General features: G+C 46.8%; 1 protein-coding gene across 3 annotated transcripts in view; it reads left to right on the top strand.

Moving 5' to 3' along the window:
* The window catches only part of HEPH (hephaestin), a 47,583-nt gene that overhangs the window by 6,695 nt on the left and 22,346 nt on the right, over positions 1-18,542 (top strand). For 2 of the 3 annotated variants that reach the window (XM_083484994.1, XM_083484993.1), the window contains exons 3-11: positions 2,880-3,124; positions 4,308-4,523; positions 5,121-5,300; positions 6,473-6,727; positions 8,745-8,913; positions 12,890-13,029; positions 14,595-14,726; positions 16,964-17,175; positions 18,076-18,220. In XM_083484994.1, the coding sequence (XP_083341120.1) occupies positions 2,880-3,124; positions 4,308-4,523; positions 5,121-5,300; positions 6,473-6,727; positions 8,745-8,913; positions 12,890-13,029; positions 14,595-14,726; positions 16,964-17,175; positions 18,076-18,220 (1,694 nt within the window). The remainder of the gene's footprint in view (positions 1-2,879; positions 3,125-4,307; positions 4,524-5,120; positions 5,301-6,472; positions 6,728-8,744; positions 8,914-12,889; positions 13,030-14,594; positions 14,727-16,963; positions 17,176-18,075; positions 18,221-18,542) is intronic. The other variant, XM_083484995.1, reaches the window with a different exon arrangement.

Below are 18,542 nucleotides of genomic sequence, written 5' to 3'. Positions count from 1 at the left end.
AATGAATAAAAAAAAAATTCCCCCCCAGCCGCGGGGCTGCGGCGGGGGAAGCCCAAGCTTCCCCCAACCCCAGCCCCCAGAACAGGCTGCTATCCGCAAGCCTTGCGAGCCCGGCAGCAATTCCCGCCGTGCTTGCAAGGCTTGCGGACACCTGCGTGAAGCACGGGGCACCCTCCGGAGGGCGCCCCATGCTTCGGGCTGCAGGCTGCTGCCCGCAAGCCTTGCGAGCCCGCGGGAACTCCCTCCGGGCTCGCAAGGCTTGCGGATAGCTTCCTGAAGCCTGGAGAGCGAGAGGGGTCGGTGCATACTGACGCCTCTCGCTCTCCAGGCTTCAGCGAAAGCCTGCATTCGCCCCATAGGACGCACACACATTTCCCCTTCATTTTTGGAGGGGAAAAGGTGCGTCCTATAGGGCGAAAAATACGGTATATTAAAAAATCAAGCATTTGCACAGCTGGTTCAAGGGGCACCCTGCTGGCTGGGAGTCCAACATCTGGAAGTGTGAACGAGTTGTACATGTCCAACCACTCTTCAGGTACATGTATGTTTTAGACAACTTAGAGAATGGCTACACCTCTGAACATTGGTATACAGGACTTTTGGCTGGTGTAGGTTGTTATGCAAGGGACAGAAAATTGTATCTACTAGAATTCAATTTTCTGTATCAGTAAAAGATACAAGAGATTGCCTTTCCCACGGGGGAGGGAGATGGTTTCACCTCTGTCCTCTCCCCACTTGTCTGGAATCATCATAAACTACCCCCCACCCTACCCTCTGCATCCAATACTCAAAATCTCCATAGTCTGACATTCATTCATTCATTTTATTTGTATCCTGCTTTTGCGCGCGCGCACACACACACACACACACAAATACCATGCTAAAAGTGGCTTGCAACAAAGAAACAGATGCATTTCGAACAAACACTGCAAAAACCAATAATATAGTAAAACAACAGCAAATATAATAACATATCAAAAAAACCAAATTCTAATACTATACATATAACAAGATTCCTTAAGCAGCATGCATCACCCGAAGCATAACAAGGTAGCTTCACACTTTCACCTTAGTCCTAATAAACACCCCTCCCATGATGTTGCTCACAGCCCATCTCCTGCAGCAGTTTCCAAGGGCAAAGGGTGGGGTAGCTGGAAACACCCCTCCCAAGATGTCGCTGTGCACATTAATGGCTGTGCACCTCTCACCTTCAAATAGAGATAAAAAGCACGTCACTGCTTGGCTGGACTTAGGACTCCCACTGGTTGCTTTAACTTTGATAAAAGGGACGTGGGTGGCGCTGTGGTCTAAACCACTGAGCCTAGGGCTTGCCAGTCAGAAGGTTGGCGGTTCGAATCCCTGTGACGGGGTGAGCTCCCGTTGCTCGGTCCCAGCTCCTGCCAACCTAGCAGTTCAAAAGCATGTCAAAGTGCAAGCAGATAAATAGGTATCACGCGGGTGGGAAGGTAAACAGCGTTTCCATGCGCTGCTCTGGTTTGCCAGAAGTGGCTTAGTCATGCCAGCCACATGACCCGGAAGCTGTCTGTGAACAAACGCCGGCTCCCTCAGCCAACAAAGTGAGATGAGCACCTCCAGAGTCAGCCACGACTGGACTTAACGGTCAGCGGTCCCTTTACCTTTACCTAGTAACCTGCCAGAGCAGAATTCTTGCCAAGGGGTATGTGACTGCTTATCTGATGTAGTAAAGCACAGCTGAGTTTCTTAAGCAGAACAAGAACATACTCAGGATTTATTAAACCAATGGTTTAGTTTCATTAATTGCACATTTATTTAAAACCCAATTAAAACTTTTTAGTTTGAGTGATTCAGCAAAACTGATAAACTTGATCCAGTGATGCCAACTTTTCAAAGTTTGATAGCCATTTCTACCTCCATTGCCTCCCTGCCAGCTCCTTGTCTCTTAGCGTCAACTAGGAATCCCGCCCCCCTCCACCCCTGGGGAAGGTACCATCCAGTCTGGGAACTGCTGTACTAAACCCGTTTTTAAAAGTGGGTGGGATATTTTTAATATACAGTGGTACCTCAGGTTACATATGCTTCAGGTTACATACGCTTCAAGTTACAGACTCCACTAACCCAGAAATAGTACCTCGGGTTAAGAGCTTTGCTTCAGGATGAGAACAGAAATTGTGCTCTGGCGGCGCAGCAGCAACAGGAGGCCCCATTAGCTAAAGTGGTGCTTCAGGTTAAGAACAGTTTCAGGTTAAGTACAGACCTCCGGAACGAATTAAGTACTTAACCTGAGGTACCACTGTATTTCTTTCCCCTCTTGGTTTTAATGTATCTATGTTGGTTTTTTTGGTTGGTTGAGTGTAAGCCACTCTGGGTTGCTCTGGGCAAGATAAAAGGTAAAGGGACCCCTGACCATTAGGTTTGGTTGTGGCCGACTCTGGGGTTGCGGTGCTCATCTCACTATTGGCCGAGGGAGCCGGCGTACAGCTTCCGGGTCTTGTGGCCAGCATGACTAAGCCGCTTCTGGCGAACCAGAGCAGCACACAGAAACACCGTTTACCTTCTCGCTGGAGCGGTACCTATTTATCTACTTGCACTTTGACGTGCTTTCAAACTGCTACGTTGGCAGAAGCTGGGACCGAGCAACGGGACCTCACCCCGTTACGGGGATTCGAACCACCGACCATCTGATCGGCGAGCCCTAGGCTCAGTGGTTTAACCCACAGCGCCACCCGCGTCTCAGGGCAAGATAAAGTGACTAATAATAAACAAATAAAACACACATTTTCTTCTCTCTGCCTTGCCTTAAAAACAACCAGCTGTGCATACAGATAACAGGAGAGATGTATCAGCACATATGAAAATTGCTACCAATATTGTCATTGCTGTTCCCCCTTCCTTTTCAGGATAGCCTCTAGCTTTCTCCAGCCTGCCGAGAACAGAATTGGCAGCATCTACAGGAAATCTGTGTATAAGCAATACTTAGATGAAACGTACACATCAGAAATACCCAAACCCTCCTGGCTGGGATTCCTTGGGCCCATCATACGAGCCGAAGTGGGTGACACCATCATTGTACACCTGAAGAATTTTGGCAGGCGACCATTCACCATTCATCCTCATGGTGTCTTCTACAAGAAGGACTCAGAAGGTAAGTATTTTGATAAAGGGCAATATATAAATTGAATAAATAATAATAAACAAGTTTCCTCTCACCTCTGCTTTCGTGGATGTTTCAACATGAGTTGGCATGTTGCATATGATGCTTTTATTTATCTATATATTTATATATTGCATTGTTACTCCACCTTTTTTCCAGGGAGCTCAAGGTGTACATGGGATGCAATGACTGGCCCAAGGTGATCCAGTGAGCTTTTGGGCTGAGTGGGATTCGAGCCGTGGTCTCCGAGGTCCTAGTCAGACACTCTAACCACTGGCTCTCTAATCACTGGATGATTTAAAAGCAATTCATAGTGGGGTGTTAAGTTTGAGAGGCTGCTGTCAAAATGGAAGCTCTTAAAGTATACTGTTATAGGTTGGAGTGTTAATGCTGTGAGCCCCTCCACCCCATGCTCAGATTGTATATAAAAAGGTAAAGGGGACCCCTGACCATTAGGTCCAGTCGTGACCGACTCTGGGGTTGCGGCGCTCATCTTGCTTTATTGGCCAAGGGAGCCGGCGTACAGCTTCCGGGTCATGGGGCCAGCATGACTAAGCCGCTTCTGGCGAATCAGAGCAGCGCACGGAAACCTATGGTACCTATTTATCTACTTGCACTTTGACGTGCTTTCGAACTGCTAGGTTGGCAGGAGCAGGGACCGAGCAACGGGAGCTCACTCCATCGCGGGGATTCGAACCGCCAACCTTCTGATCGGCAAGCCCTAGGCTCTGTGGTTTAACCTACACCGCCACCCGCGTCCCCAGATTGTATATATGTGTAAAAACAAATATCCTATCAACACAGTCTGTTTATCTTCATTCCAATGGAACTGAACCCTGGCTAAGTACTGGCACCCCTGCAGTCTCTTGAAACTCAGAAGCTGGGGTTGTGTGCAACAGTACAATCCATGGAAGATTAGGCTGCCGGTAGCTTCTAGCCATGATGGCTGTGCTCTGAATACCAGTTGCTGGAAATCGCCAAAGCGGAGGGTGCTCTTGCAATCGAATCCTGCTTGTGAGTTTCCCAGAAGAGGCGTCTGATCAGCCACTGTGAGAACAGGATGCTGGACTAAATGGGCCACGGGCCAGATCCAGCAGGCTCTTCTCAAGGCTAATGCAACTGTATTAAATGGAAATTGTACTGAATGGATACTGCAATTTCTCAATTTTTCCAGGATCCCTATACCCTGATGAGTCCTCTTCCCAAGACCTTAAGAAGGATGATGCCATCCCCCCGGGCAGGAACCACACATATACTTGGACTGTTCCTGAGGATCATGGTCCAACGGATGATGACCCAGCCTGTTTAACATGGATCTATCATTCTCATGTTGATGCAGCAAAAGACATTGCCACTGGCTTAATTGGGCCGCTGCTGATATGTAGAGAAGGTAAGGCTGCCCTTGGGAAAAGATTGCTTAATTTCATAGCTTATTTTTGAAATTATATCACAAACAGTGCAATAGGCCACAAGTACCTTTCCTGAATTGTTCATCAGTTCAGGTGTAAATTGACTGAAACAAGCTTCTAGACCATATTCAGCCTGGTAGTTTAAGTGAAAGAAAGAGGTCAGGGGTTGTAACGTGCCATTTGCAGAACTGGAAATGAAAGAAGCAAGGCCCAAAGGCCTTGTTTTAGGATAAATATATATAATATGTTGTTTTATTTTCTTGTTTGGGTGCTATTGGTTTTTGAACTCATACAGAGGTGGCAAGATATCAGGGCTCGGCCACAGTTCCATTTGTCCTGCCACTTTCCTCCAGTTAGAGGAAATGGTGGCATTTGCTGCCTGGAGGAGGGACGCTGCTCACCACTGTGTGAAGCCAGCCCCACAGTCCTTCGCCAGACTTGCTTTGAGAGCAGAAGTGTGTTCCCTCAGGGCTAAGAGAGGTGGGTTTTCTTGAAAGTAGGAAGAAATCCAGCATGCTCCCCCCACAGCATCAGGCCTCCTGGCTCCTTCCATTCACTCCTATCTTCTCCTGGCCCAGGGACTCTGAAGAGCGTTTCTCAAAGGCGGCATGACGCGGACCTGGATTTCTTTCTGATGTTCAGCGTGGTTGATGAGAATGAGAGCTGGCACCTGGATCAAAACATTGCCTCCTTCTGCGGAGATCCAAGCACTGTTGATGAGGAAGACAAGGAGTTCAGGGAGAGCAACAAGATGCATGGTGGGTGCAGTTGGGCAGGACCTTTTCTTGACCTCTGTTTATATCCAGGTAGGGACAGCTGTAGCACACCCTCTCTGGATCAAATAAACTCAGAGGTCCTACAGAACAGAGATGTATTAACTTCAGGGCTGCCAAAGAATTATAACTGATTAAAATGACTGACTGACTGATGGATTGTCTTCCCTTCACCCTAAGTTCCCAAGGCATGTTACAACATTGAAACAACACTGAAAACAGTTTGAAACAACTTACAATCATAAAAATAAAGTGACTCCTAAAAAATATACGCCTCAGGTGTCAGATAAAGATGTGTGTATTCAGCATTCTCTGGAAGTTGTATAGTAAAGTGCCAGGGGAGCCTCTGTGAGGAAGGAGTCCTGCAGCTTACAAGGCCCCCTCCCCCTGGGATACCCCTCCCCAAGCCTCTGAGAGTGGAGGAATGTGTTAGTCACTTCTCGTGACTTGACAGTAGGGAACACAATACAAGGGTGGCAAGTGGGATCTCTCATCATCCTTAGCAACTGTATCTCGTCCACAGGTTTGCCACTGGAGCACCAGTGAATGAACATCACGTAGACAGGCCATTCTGATAACCTTCCAACCTAGCCTCCTCAGCCACAGCTTTTGTTCTTTCACATGTACAACTTGCTCCCTCATATGGGTACTGCCATAGGGAAACTCATGCCTAATACTCTATGAAAGCAAATGTGAGTCTGGGAACGCTGTATTGGGAAACAACACAACCCAAGCCACTCAGTTATACAACTTCACAGGAGTTACACAACCATTGGCGAGTCACAATGTGCCTCCAAACTGCAAAACAGAAGGAAAATGAAGCAAATCTATTAATATTGCGGCATTACAAAAAAAGGGGGAAAAAGTAGGCGGAAGGTATTTAAATTCTGTGCACATTAACAGGATACATTGAACCTGTGGACCTCTGTCTTTGCTTTATTCAAACCTCTGCTGTTGTTTGAAACCACCATTTTAAACTGCCCTTCTCTCACCCTGACTTTATGCAAATCCAGGATTGTAATGAGGCACTGTAAATTCTCCAGTTGCACAGTAACAGCCTTACATTTTTATGAATATAGGATGCTACATATATGTACACCCACACACTGATACGAAACCCCATTTTCATGTTAACATCTTGATCTCTATTTCTGCAGCAATTAATGGTTACGTGTTTGGGAACCTCCCTGAGATGACCATGTGTGCTGGGGATCATGTGTCATGGCATCTTTTTGGGATGGGCAATGAGATTGATATCCACACCGTCTTCTTCCATGGACAGACCCTGATTGTCCGGGGCCACAGGACTGACGTGGCCAGCCTCTTCCCAGCCACTTTTGTGGCAGCAGACATGATCCCTCGACACATTGGGAAATGGCTGCTGAACTGCGCAGTCCATGATCACCTGCAAGGTAAGGAAGTCTCCCAGACTGAGTTCCCCTTGCAACTGTGATCACTAGTTCTTTGCTGAATTCCTTGCCCATGACAACAGAAAGTGGGTGAAATATACTCAGAGTTGAGTGTGAATTTCATGCTCTTTATTCAGCTCATAGTAGCATTGAATGAAACTTTTCCCCAAAACTTCTAGCTATATATACATTATTTAGACAATGGGCCCCGCGTGATTGGCTAATTCTGGGCTGCTCCTGTAGGCCAATCAGGTTGAAGATTCACTTCATCTAGAAGCCTGATTGGCTGCTCCTGCAGGCCAATCAGGTCGCTGATTCACTTCCACCTGGAGCTGGATTGGGTGGCTCCTGATCTAGGTATATGCCATGCAGTAGTTTTGGGGAATCATACCTCCAGGGATAATTGAGCGGAGAGGGCTCATCCACACTTACCTTTCATTCTGTGTTTTCTGGGCAAAGGTCCACTCTTTAAAGCGCCACGTCCAGGCACTTTTTTTTTACTTTTTTACTTCTTTTGCCCTGGCATATTTCCCAGTAAAACCCACTCTTTATCAGAGCGATCGGGTTTTCTGCAGATTTGCTGTTTGCTCTGATTCTTCTGTAGGGGACGCGGGTGGCGCTGTGGGTAAAAGCCTCAGTGCCTAGGGCTTGCCGATCGAAAGGTCAGCGGTTCTAATCCCCGCGGCGGGGTGCGCTCCCGTTGCTCGGTCCCAGTGCCTGCCAACCTAGCAGTTCGAAAGCACCCCCGGGTGCAAGTAGATAAATAGGGACCGCTTACTGGCGGGAAGGTAAACGGCGTTTCCGTGTGCTGCGCTGGCTCGCCAGATGCAGCTTTGTCACGCTAGCCACATGACCCAGAAGTGTCTCCGGACAGCGCTGGCCCTCGGCCTCTTGAGTGAGATGGGTGCACAACCCTAGAGTCTGTCAAGACTGGCCCGTACGGGCAGGGGTAGCTAGCTTTACTGATTCTTCTGTAAAGAGTGGGTTTTCCTGAGGAAAACGCAGGACAAAAAAAGGATGGGGGGGGGGAGCTTGAATGCAGCACTTTAAAACATGGACCTTTATCTAGATAAGGTAAGTTTTAAGTGCTGTGTGGGAACCAAGATAGGAATATATGTGTGATGCCAGCAATCAGTAAGGGTACAAGGATGGATTTTCCATATGGGGCAAAGCATGAAAGCTGCATATCTCTTACTACATATGATCGAATTGAGAAAAATTGGTCTCTAATAACTATGATTAAGTTAATCTACTACAAAAGAATATATGTAAACCAGCCTATGGTGGGAAAAATTAGTAATGTTTTGGAACAGTAAGTTTAATGGTAGTGTTCCACCTAATGCTTCTTTTGACCCGCTGTAACATTATGAGTATAGCATGTTTGCATCTTGCACAGGGGTTGTGTTCCAGCGGTGGCGTGTATATGCAAAAATATGTATGCTCGAACCACCCCCTTGGAACGGCTCCTCATGAACAATCTTACCTTCTGGAGCTGGTGCACCACATGGACATTGCCCCACAAGCAAGGCAGGGAGCGTTTAAGCTTTCTGCTTTGCTAACTGTGTTTTAGGAGGCTCTTCTGAGGTCTTGTGGGTCCATCTGAGTTCCCACAAGGTCTCCCAACTGAGCCCAGCAGGCAAGTCTGAGAGGTTAGACGCTCTTTCTGCACTAGTAAAGCACAGCTCAAAAGGTGCTTTTAAGCTCTCTGCCTTGCATGCATTTAATTTGCACAGTTTCAGCCAGCCTGGGTTCAACCTTTTAACGATGAAACTGTGCATGTTGATCACTCTCAAGATGTGATCATACTGTATTTCTTTATGCTTCTTCCCTTGTGTATATAGACTATAAAAAAATGTTTTTTAAAAGTGAAATAGAGTTTGGAAGTTGAATCTGTGGTGGGGAACAGGATCTTACTGTTGGGCTGCTCCTGACCTCCTCTGCCTCCATCACTCTCAACCTGCAGGCTGTTTTGACAAGCAGGCCAGTCTGAGTGTGTTGTGCTCTGTTGTGCTTCCTACAGCTGGGATGGAGGCTCTCTATGAAGTCAGGAACTGCTCCTATCAGAATCCAGAGCCTGCCCTGAAAGGGAAACTTCGCAAATACTACATAGCGGCAAAGGAAGTTCAGTGGAATTACGGACCCTCAGGGTTAGACCTGGGCACTGGGGAAAGCCTGCTGCAGCCAAACAGGTAAGGGGGATTTTATTTGTGGATTTCCTGCTCTGCTTGAGAATGCATTTACACAGTGCTGAAAGGGGGTCCCCATCGCACAGGAGACTTTTCAACAGAGTAGCTAAACCTGCACTTTTCAAGGCGCTACAGTGTGGCACTTTGCCCCCAAGAAACCAAAATATTGTTTGAACCAAGCTTCTTTGTAATGTGGTAGGTCAGGTTTTGAATTTGGGTACTCATACAGCAAATATAAGGGACGCGAGTGGCGCTGTGGTCTAAACCACAGAGCCTAGGGCTTGCCGATAGTTCGAATCCCCACGACAGGGTGAGCTCCTGTTGCTCGATCCCTGCTCCTGCCAACCTAGCAGTTTGAAAGCATGTCAAGTTCAGGTAGATAAATAGGTACTGCTCTGGTGGGAAGGTAAACAGCATTTCTGTGCGCTGCTCTGGTTCGCCAGAAGTGGCTTAGCCATGCTGGCCACATGACCCGGAAGATGTACGCCGGCTCCCTCGGTCTATAGAGCGAGATGAGCACTGCAGCCCCAGAGTTGTCCACGACTGGACCTAATGGTCAGGGGTCCCCTTTACCTTTACAGCAAATATAAAGCAGCTTAAAAATGGTTAACCGTAGCAGTTGGTCCACCTGTGGTCTGTTTGATAACAAGGCAGAAATTTGTTGGCTAGTCCACCTCCCTCCTGTAGTTAGAAATAGCAGCAAGTGGATAGACACCTGGGCTTCTTTGGGAGGAAGGGCAGGATAAAAGTCTAATAATAACTAAATAAAAATAATGGTGATAATACCCCAGACCCCTAATCATGAGAATTGTAGTCTTCTGCAGATCCTGAGAGCTCCCTATCCCTTTTAATTCCCTGTGTCCCTAGGTTGGGAGGTAGATCATCAAAACATTAAAAGAGCCTTTTGGATCAGGCCAGCGGCCCTTCTAGTCCAGCATACTATTCTGACCAGATGCCCCACAGGGAAACCTGCAGGCAGGACCTGAGCACAAGATCACTTTCCTGTGGTTTCCAGCAACTGGGAATCAGGAGCATAGCAGCCTCCAGCTGAAAACATCCTGGCTGGTAGTTATCAGTTGCCCTGTGTGAGGAAGTCCTTATCTGTCCTGAGTCTCCCAACATTCTCCTTCATTGTCAGCCAGTTCTAGTGTTAATTTGTGAGAAGAGGATAAAAACTTCTCTCTCTTCACTTTCCACAGGCCATGCATAATTTTATAATCTTCTATCATGTCACCTCTTACTTGGCCCAGGTGCTGCAACCTTTCTGCATTATAGACCTGGGTATAGTGTTTTTTTAATGAAATAAGGGGATGGATTATGCTTCCTTGGGAAACAGAACACTGGGTACATGTTTACAAAGCAACAGCTCTGTGTCCTTGGGGATAGTGGGGCTGCTCTACAGTTGCTTTTTTGATGGTGTTTTAAGATTACTGAACAGTTGCACTTTCTCATCCCATCTGCCAGCTGCCCTTTATCTGGGCATAGCTGTCAACTTTTCCCTTTTCTTACAAGGAATCCTATTCAGAATAAGGGAATTTCCCTTAAAAAAAGGAAAACATTGACAGCTATGTGTCTCAGTTTCTTCATTTAAAGCTGGGGGTTCTGGATGAGCCTCTCTACTCCAATCTTGATTTGGGTGAGAGCTCCTTCTCTTAATTGTCTTACTTTTGGATCACTTGGTACACACAGTGTTCTGTCAACACCACCCAAGGTCACCTTGATTTCAGCTAGTTATAAACAGCACGATCACATCTAACGTGCATTTAACTCGCACCATTTCAACCACACACAGCTGAAGGACCACTGGCTAAAATTCCACAATTTAAATGCAAGCAAGGCAGAGAGCTTTAAAGCTCTTTTAGCATCAGGTTTTCCCTTCACGAAGAGAGTTTTCAGCTCTCTGCCTTGCTTAGGCAGCCCCCACTGGTTCTTGCAAGATCTCACAGGGCCTGATTCAGCAGGCTTTTCTTATGTTCTTATGACATTATCCACCTCTGGCCTGAGCTGACTAGCAAAGGGGAAATGCTCCCTACTTCCTAGGAACCCGACTTTCATGGAGTCAAACTATTGGTCCATCTAATTTAGGGCTTAGCCACACCTCTGTTCGCCCAGCTGCTTTCCTCTGGAGAAACCCAGTCTTTAGCACTAATCAGAACAAACAGTACTCGGGTTTTCTGTGGTTTGCCTTTTGTTCCAATTTAGTGCTGAAGAACAGATTTTCAAGGGGAAAGCAGCAGAGCAAAGGCAAAACCTCTTGGACCTGTGGCTAGAAAGTGCAGGACAAGCAGAAAATAACAACAACAATAACAACAACAATAATAATTTATTATTTGTACCCCGCCCATCTGGCTGGGCTTCCCCAGCCACTCTGGGCGGCTTCCAAAAAATATATATTAAAATACTCTAATACATCAAACATTAAAAGCTTCCCTGAACAGGGCTGCCTTCAGATGTCTTCTAAAAGTCTGGTAGTTCTTTATCTCTTTGACATCTGGTGGGAGGGCGTTCTACAGGGAGGGCGCCACTACCGAGAAGGCCCTCTGCCTGGTTCCCTGTAACTTGGTTTCTCGCAGTGAGGGAACCGCCAGAAGGCCCTCAGAGCTGGACCTCAGTGTCCGGGTAGAATGATGGGCGTGGAGACGCTCCTTCAGGTATACAGGACCGAGGCCGTTTAGGGCTTTAAAGGTCAGCACCAACACTTTGAATTGTGCTCGGAAACGTACTGGGAGCCGATGTAGGTCTTTTAAGACCGGTGTTATGTGGTCTCGGCGGCCGCTCCCAGTCACCAGTCTAGCTGCCGCATTCTGGATTAGTTGTAGTTTCTGGGTCACCTTCAAAGGTAGCCCCACGTAGAGCGCATTGCAGTAGTCCAAGCGGGAGATAACCAGAGCATGCACCACTCTGGCGAGGCAGTCCGCAGGCAGATAGGGTCTCAGCCTGCGTACCAGATGGAGCTGGTAAACAGCTGCCCTGGACACAGATTTGACCTGTGCCTCCATGGACATCTGTGAGTCCAGAATGACTCCCAGGCTGCGCACCTGGTCCTTCAGGGGCACAGTTACCCCATTCAGGACCAGGGAGTCTTCCACACCTGCCTACATCCTGTCCCCCTAAAACAGTACTTCTGTCTTGTCAGGATTCAACCTCAATCTGTTAGCCGCCATCCAACCTCCAACCACCTCCAGGCACTCATAGAGGACCTTCACTGCCTTCACTGGTTCTGATTTGAAAGAGAGGTAGAGCTGGGTGTCATCTGCATACTGATGAACACCCAGCCCAAACCCCTTGATGATCTCTCCCAGCGGCTGCATGTTGAAAAGCATGTGGGAGAGGACAGAACCCTGAGGCACCCCACAAGTGAGAGCCCAGGGGTCTGAACACTCATCCCCCACACCACTTTCTGAATACGGCCCAGGAGGAAGGAGCGGAACCACTGTATGACAGTGCCCCCAGCTCTCAGCCCCTCAAGACGGTCCAGAAGGATGTTATGGTCAATGGTATCAAACGCCGCTGAGACTCATGCTTTCTAGGCAAGGAACAAGCAGAAGTGTGGATGAGACCTCAGTGTGGTCTACACTCATTGGCAGGAGATGCTTTCTATCATCTCAGACATGAGTTTTCCCCTGGCCCACCTGGACATGCCAACTGAATCTGGGACTTTCTGTTTGCTAAGGAGATGCTCTGCTACTGAGCCTCTCTGGCCCTTCTCCCCAAAGGCAATTAGCTGGACTTTTTCTCACCCGCCTGCACTATCAGCCTTTATATGTGACACATAAACATCCTTTCCACCTCCCTAAAAAGACAGCGTTAACGATGAAAACAGTCTTCTTTTGCCAAGTCTTGCATAGTTCAGCATCAAAGCTACTGTGGATCTTGGCTGATGCAGCTGGATTTGCAGAAGCAACAACAAAAGCTGCAAAATCTAAAGATTTGGTTGTTGTTGCATCCTGGAATCACATGTTTGCTTCTTTGTGTTTAGTTCTTCAGAGCAGTTTTTCAAGCAGAATTCCACTAGGATTGGGGGAACATATTGGAAGGTCCAATACACTGAATACATGGATGGAACTTTTCAGGTGGAGAAGGGGCGGACAAAAGAAGAAAAGCATCTCGGAATACTTGGTAATACATCAAAATTAACTTTCCTGCCCAGCCAGATATATGGGCTATGACTTGTTACATTTTGAGAGGCACGGTGGGAAGTTTTATCTATTTATCTGGAAGATTTGTAACTCACTCTTTCTGTCTTAACAGAGACACTCAATGCTGCTCACATCAACTATAAATATTTTATGATCTGGGAAACAGGGATAGTCATTCAAAAGCCAGTGCAGTGTTACAAAAACCTAAAAACAAGAGCAGTCCCAAAGATGAAATGCCTACTAGGAAAAAAATGGTATTCACAAGGCAGTGGAAAACCACCAAGGAGGAATCAGTCTACCCTCCCTAGGCAGGCAGAGTCCCACAATCTGGGTACAATAAATGAGGGGCTCCCATATTTTGTTGCAAACAAAATCAAATTTTTCTGTGTACATGATTGACTATCAATACACACTGTTTTTTTTTAATCTTAGATTTTTCAAATGCATTCTGCTGGTTCCTGTCCACACAGCAATAGATAGTTTCTGATACAATGTTTTCTGGCCCTTACCCCCAGTCATTATTCTCCTGTCTTCTACTACCTTTGCCTGTTCTGGGCATGCATGGAGGTATTTCTGTACCTGTCCACAAATGCATTTTTAAAAGTTTTTCTTTTTTTAACCAGAAATGTGCAAGTGCAAAACAGCAAATGTTACCAGCTCCTAGTTACCATGCTTCACTATGGGCAAAATGTAGGTGGTAATGGCTACTAACTAAGATGGTTTTAAAAGAAGATTAGACAAACTCACGGAGGAGAGGACTACTAGCCATGTCTACTAGCCATGATGGCTATGCTCTGCCTCCATGGCCAGATACAGTGAATGCTTCTGCGTCCATTGCTGGAAGCCGCAGGAGGGAAGAGTACTCTTGCCCCAGGTTCTGCTTGTGGTTTTCCCAAAAGAGACTTCTGGTTGATCACTGTGAGAACAAGATGCTGGACTAGGTGGGCCGTTGGCCTGATCCAGTAGGCTCTGCTTATGTTCTTATGGAGGCCTGTGCTATTTTGGGACACACGTTTCCTTTTTCGCTTTTAAATATAGAACAGGGGTCAGCAAGGTTTATTTTGCCTGGGCAGGATCGGTCCCGGGAAGATCCCTCTGTGGGTCGGATTGCACATGCGCCCGCGATTTTTGGCATCTGCGTAGACGCGATTTCCGGTGCCGCAGAAGCAAGTCCCCGCCCCACGCTGCGCCGGTTTAGCACAGCGTGCAAGTGGGCGGCTCGGTTTGGGGGCGGCTTGTGGGCCAGTCAAACGACCTCTGCGGGCTGCTTCCGGCCCATGGGCCTTCAGTTGTTGACCCCTGATATAGAGCTCTTGCACAATACTGATATTTAGCTATGCCAGAATTCTCGTAAATAGGTGCTTTCTGCATGCAGTGTTCAGTGGACATAAGGCATGCTCATGCTGTTTGAAAACAAAATGGCTCGCTGAGGGGGCAAACTTACAGACCAGCTTTAGTTGTGATTCTTGCATTGCAGGGGGTTGGACTAGGTCCCTTCCAGCTCTACAATTCTATGACCTATGATTCCTGTCTTTCTCCCTGCAGGACCAGTGATCAAAGCTGAAGTCGGAGATACTATCCAGGTTACGTTTGCAAACAAAGCCTCTTGGCCTTTTAGCATTCAGCCCCATGGTGCATTTTATGAAAAGGAATGGGAAGGAACTGCTTACCAGGATGGTTAGTTCTTACATGCACATTTTCATTTTAGCAACAGCTGTATAAAAACTGTGCTCTTCACTTGCTTAGCAAGACCAGGATAAATCGCTTGGGGTGAAGAAGTAGAGGTTGTTTTCAGTTATTTCAGAAAGGGCAGGTTTCACAATGCTTTTAATGCTAGAGCTCCCTATGAGAAAGGGTTGCAGTGTTGGAACTTTCCAGTTTGGAGTGAGGTCTAATTAAGACCTCCTTTTGTGCCACATATTTTAGGATCAGGTCTCTGCTTTAAAGCTCCATGTCTGACAGTTTCCCCCCTCTGGTGCTTTCCCCACAAAAACCCACTCTTTACTGCTGAATCGGAACAAACAGCCATTTGGATTTTCCACGGGATTCTGTTTGCTCCGATTCAGCATCAAAGAGCAGGTCTTTCTGTGGAAAGCTGCAGAGCAAAATTTTTTGAAAGTGCTTGGACACTGATTTTTAAAGTTGGACATCTGTCTGGAAAGCGTGAGGCTTGATAAGTGTGGATGAGCCTTAAGAGATGGCATGATAGAAATCTGCATAATTGTGCATGGCATTTCGGAAAAAGTGGATGGAGAAAAGTTGACACATAGGGCTTATCCATGCTCCCACTTGTCCCATGTGTAGAAAGTATGAGCCCGAGTGGTTTTCCTCTTGTCCTGTGCTTTCTGGGCATGGGGCCGAGCCACCTGCAATGTGTCACTGCCAGAGGAATTATGATTCTGAATAGCAGTTGCTGTGAATCAGGTGAGGAATCCTTTTTCAGCTAGAGGGGTGATTTCTCATATGGACAAGTTTCCAAGGGACCTGGCTCAAAATGGGAAGAAGCCCAGGAGCAGAATCTAAGCTCAAGGGCAGTCCTCTCCCCTCCTGCAGTTTCCAGCAGCTGGCGTTCAGAAGCATTGGAGGAAGGGCATGGCTATCCAGCCTAGTAGCCATCAATAGCTCCCCTGCCCATTTTTGCCTCCAGCCCCACCCACCACTGATATGTGGCCCCTGGAAACCTGCCTGGAAGAAAATGCAGTCCTCAAGCTGAAAAAGATTCCCCACTTGCTGGGGGAGAGAGCAAGGCCCACTCAGAGCATGGGGTCTGGGAGCACGAGGGTTTCTCTTTCTCCACCCCACCCTTCCAGTTGTAGGGCGGCTCCGAGGCTTTGGATAGACACAAACTGAACCCCAAATAAGATGCAATTGTACTGTGTTCTTGTTGCAAGCCATGCTGACAGCTTGGTTATGAAGTGGGGGAAACGAGCCAAACCACAAAAATTAAGAAGACACAATGCCACGAAAAGGTAGACAAAACAACAACTCAAATTGTCAAGGGATTGGAGAACTCTTCCTAAGCGTAGGTGTTAAAGTTTCTGAGGCCTCTGAGGGTAAGGCAGGTGGGGAGATAGTGGAGGTACAGTGGTACCTCAGGATGCGAACCGGATCCGTTCTGAAGCCCCATTTGCATCCTGAAGCAAACGCAACCTGCGCATCTGCATGTGCGCGGGTCACGTTTCGCCACCTCCGTTACGTCATTTAGACCATCTGCGCATGCACATGCGGCGAAACCCGTAAGTAACGCCCTCCGTTACTTCCAGGTTGCCACGGAGCGCAACCCGAAAATACTTAATTTGATGCACATTTATCCTGAGGTATGACTGTATATAGAATGATGGATGGTATGGAAAATGTAGCTTGAGAAATGAGTGTCTGCCTATCATAATTCTCAGACTCAGGAGATTGCTGAACAGCACTGGTCAGTAAGATCCAGAATTACAAGAGAAAACATTTCTACCCAAACATGAAATTAACCCCCTCACAGCACTGTCTTTCACCAACTTGGCACCCTCCATATAGTTCCCATCAGCCTTGGCCATCTTTGTGGGGACTCATGGGAACTGGAGTCCCGCAGTATTTGCAGAACACTAAGCAGGTTTTCCCCGGTTAATGCTATCTCTCCCCAGCTGCTATAAACGGCTTTAAAATTTCATTTATTTGTTTTTTGTTTTTATATCCCACCTTTTCCTTCAAATAGCCTGAGGTGTGGTGTGCATGGTCTCCCCATCATCATCAAATCCCCACAACTGTGAGGTAGGTTTGACCAAGAGGCAGTGACTGACCCAAGGTCACCCAGCGAGCTTCATGCCCAAGTGGGGATTTGAACCCTGGTCTCTCCAACACTCTAACCACTACACCATGACTAGCTCTAATGATACAAGGAGTTGCATAACCCTTCTTGCTTTTCAAAGGCTTATCTAGGAACGGAGCTGCTGTGAAGCCTCTGGGGAGCTTTGTGTACCACTGGATGGTCCCTCAACATGTTGGGCCTACAGCCAACGACCCTCCTTGTCTGACCTGGATGTATTCTTCTGCAGCAGATCCAGTCAGAGACACCAATTCTGGCTTAGTGGGGCCCTTGCTTATATGTCGGCCTGGGACTCTTGATGAACATAATAAGCAGGTATGCTTTGCTGCTTTGCCGTTGTGCCATTGACCAGTATCAGCAGAAGGGACTGGAGAGGGGTAATTTTTTGAGACTCAACCTACATTAGTACTCCCATGAGACCACCATCAAAACTGCCAGCCCTACAGGGTAGGAATTCCCTGGCTCCCTACTTGATTGACAGTGGCTTGTGGTTAGGTGGGTAGACTTGGAACATGATGGCGATTATTTTATTGCTTATATCTCGCCTATCCTCTCCTGAGTCCAGGGCAATTAATAGCAAAGTTACAGCATTAAACACAAAGCAAAAAGTTTTACTTATTTACTTACTTATTTATAAGTACAGTGGAACCTTGGTTTTCAAGTGTCTCAGAAGTCGAACGTTTCAACTTTCGAACTCCGAAAACCTGGAAGTAACTGCTTCGGCTTTTGCACGATTTTTGGAAGCTGAACATGACACGTGGCTTCCGTTTTGAGTTTCCCTATTGTATTGAGTGGTTTTTGAACATTTTGGAAGTCGAACAGTCTTCTGGAATGGTTTACGTTTGAAAACTGAGGTTCCACTGTATATTTGTATGCCGTTTTGTCATTAAAAAATCTAAGCCATTTACAGCAATAAAACCATACAATAAAACCATTAAAAAGTTAAAAAACAGATAACAAATAACTATTGTGGTAGGACGTGTTATTAACTGCCAGCATAGGCCTGGCGGAATAGAAAAGATTTCAGCAGAAATTTAAAAGTTGACAAAGAAGGCATGAATCCCCAGTGGCAGGGAGTTCCAATGACACTCAAGGCTTAGTTTCTCACTGTTGTCAAATGAGCCTCACCAACTCGGGGAATGACCAAAAATGATTAGTGCATGAGAATAGGTATTTCTCAAAAGCCTAACATCCTGTGTGTTGTTGCTATCCTAGAAAGGTGTTGAGAAGGAGTTTTATCTCTTGTTTGGTGTGTTTGATGAAAATCTAAGTTGGTATCTGGATGCAAATCTGAAGTACTTCTTGAGAAAGGACCATCCTTTTCAAGATCAAGACTTCAAGGAATCCAACAGGATGCACGGTATGTCATCACTCCCAATCTTAGGGAATGAAGACGCAGTTGAACATTGGATTACCTAGAAATTAATCGGAGCACCTATCTGAAATATCTACTCTGAGCTGTCACCTCAGAAAGGATGTTATAGAGTTGGGAAAGCTTCAGAAAGGGGCAACCAAAATGATTAAGGGGGTGGAGCAACCCCTCTGTAATCAGAGGTTGCAACATTTGGGACTTCAGCTTAGAGAAAAGGCATGTAAGAGACAACATGGTAGAAGTTTGTAAGCAATCCATGGCATGGAGAAAGTGGATAGAGGAAAGTCCCCCCCCCCCATAACTCCAGAAC

Source organism: Podarcis liolepis (genome assembly GCF_965112155.1).
Source record: "Podarcis liolepis genome assembly, chromosome: Z".
NCBI lineage: Eukaryota > Metazoa > Chordata > Lepidosauria > Squamata > Lacertidae > Podarcis > Podarcis liolepis.
The sequence above is the reverse complement of the archived record's forward strand: the minus strand, read 5'-3'. Positions and strand labels throughout refer to the sequence as shown.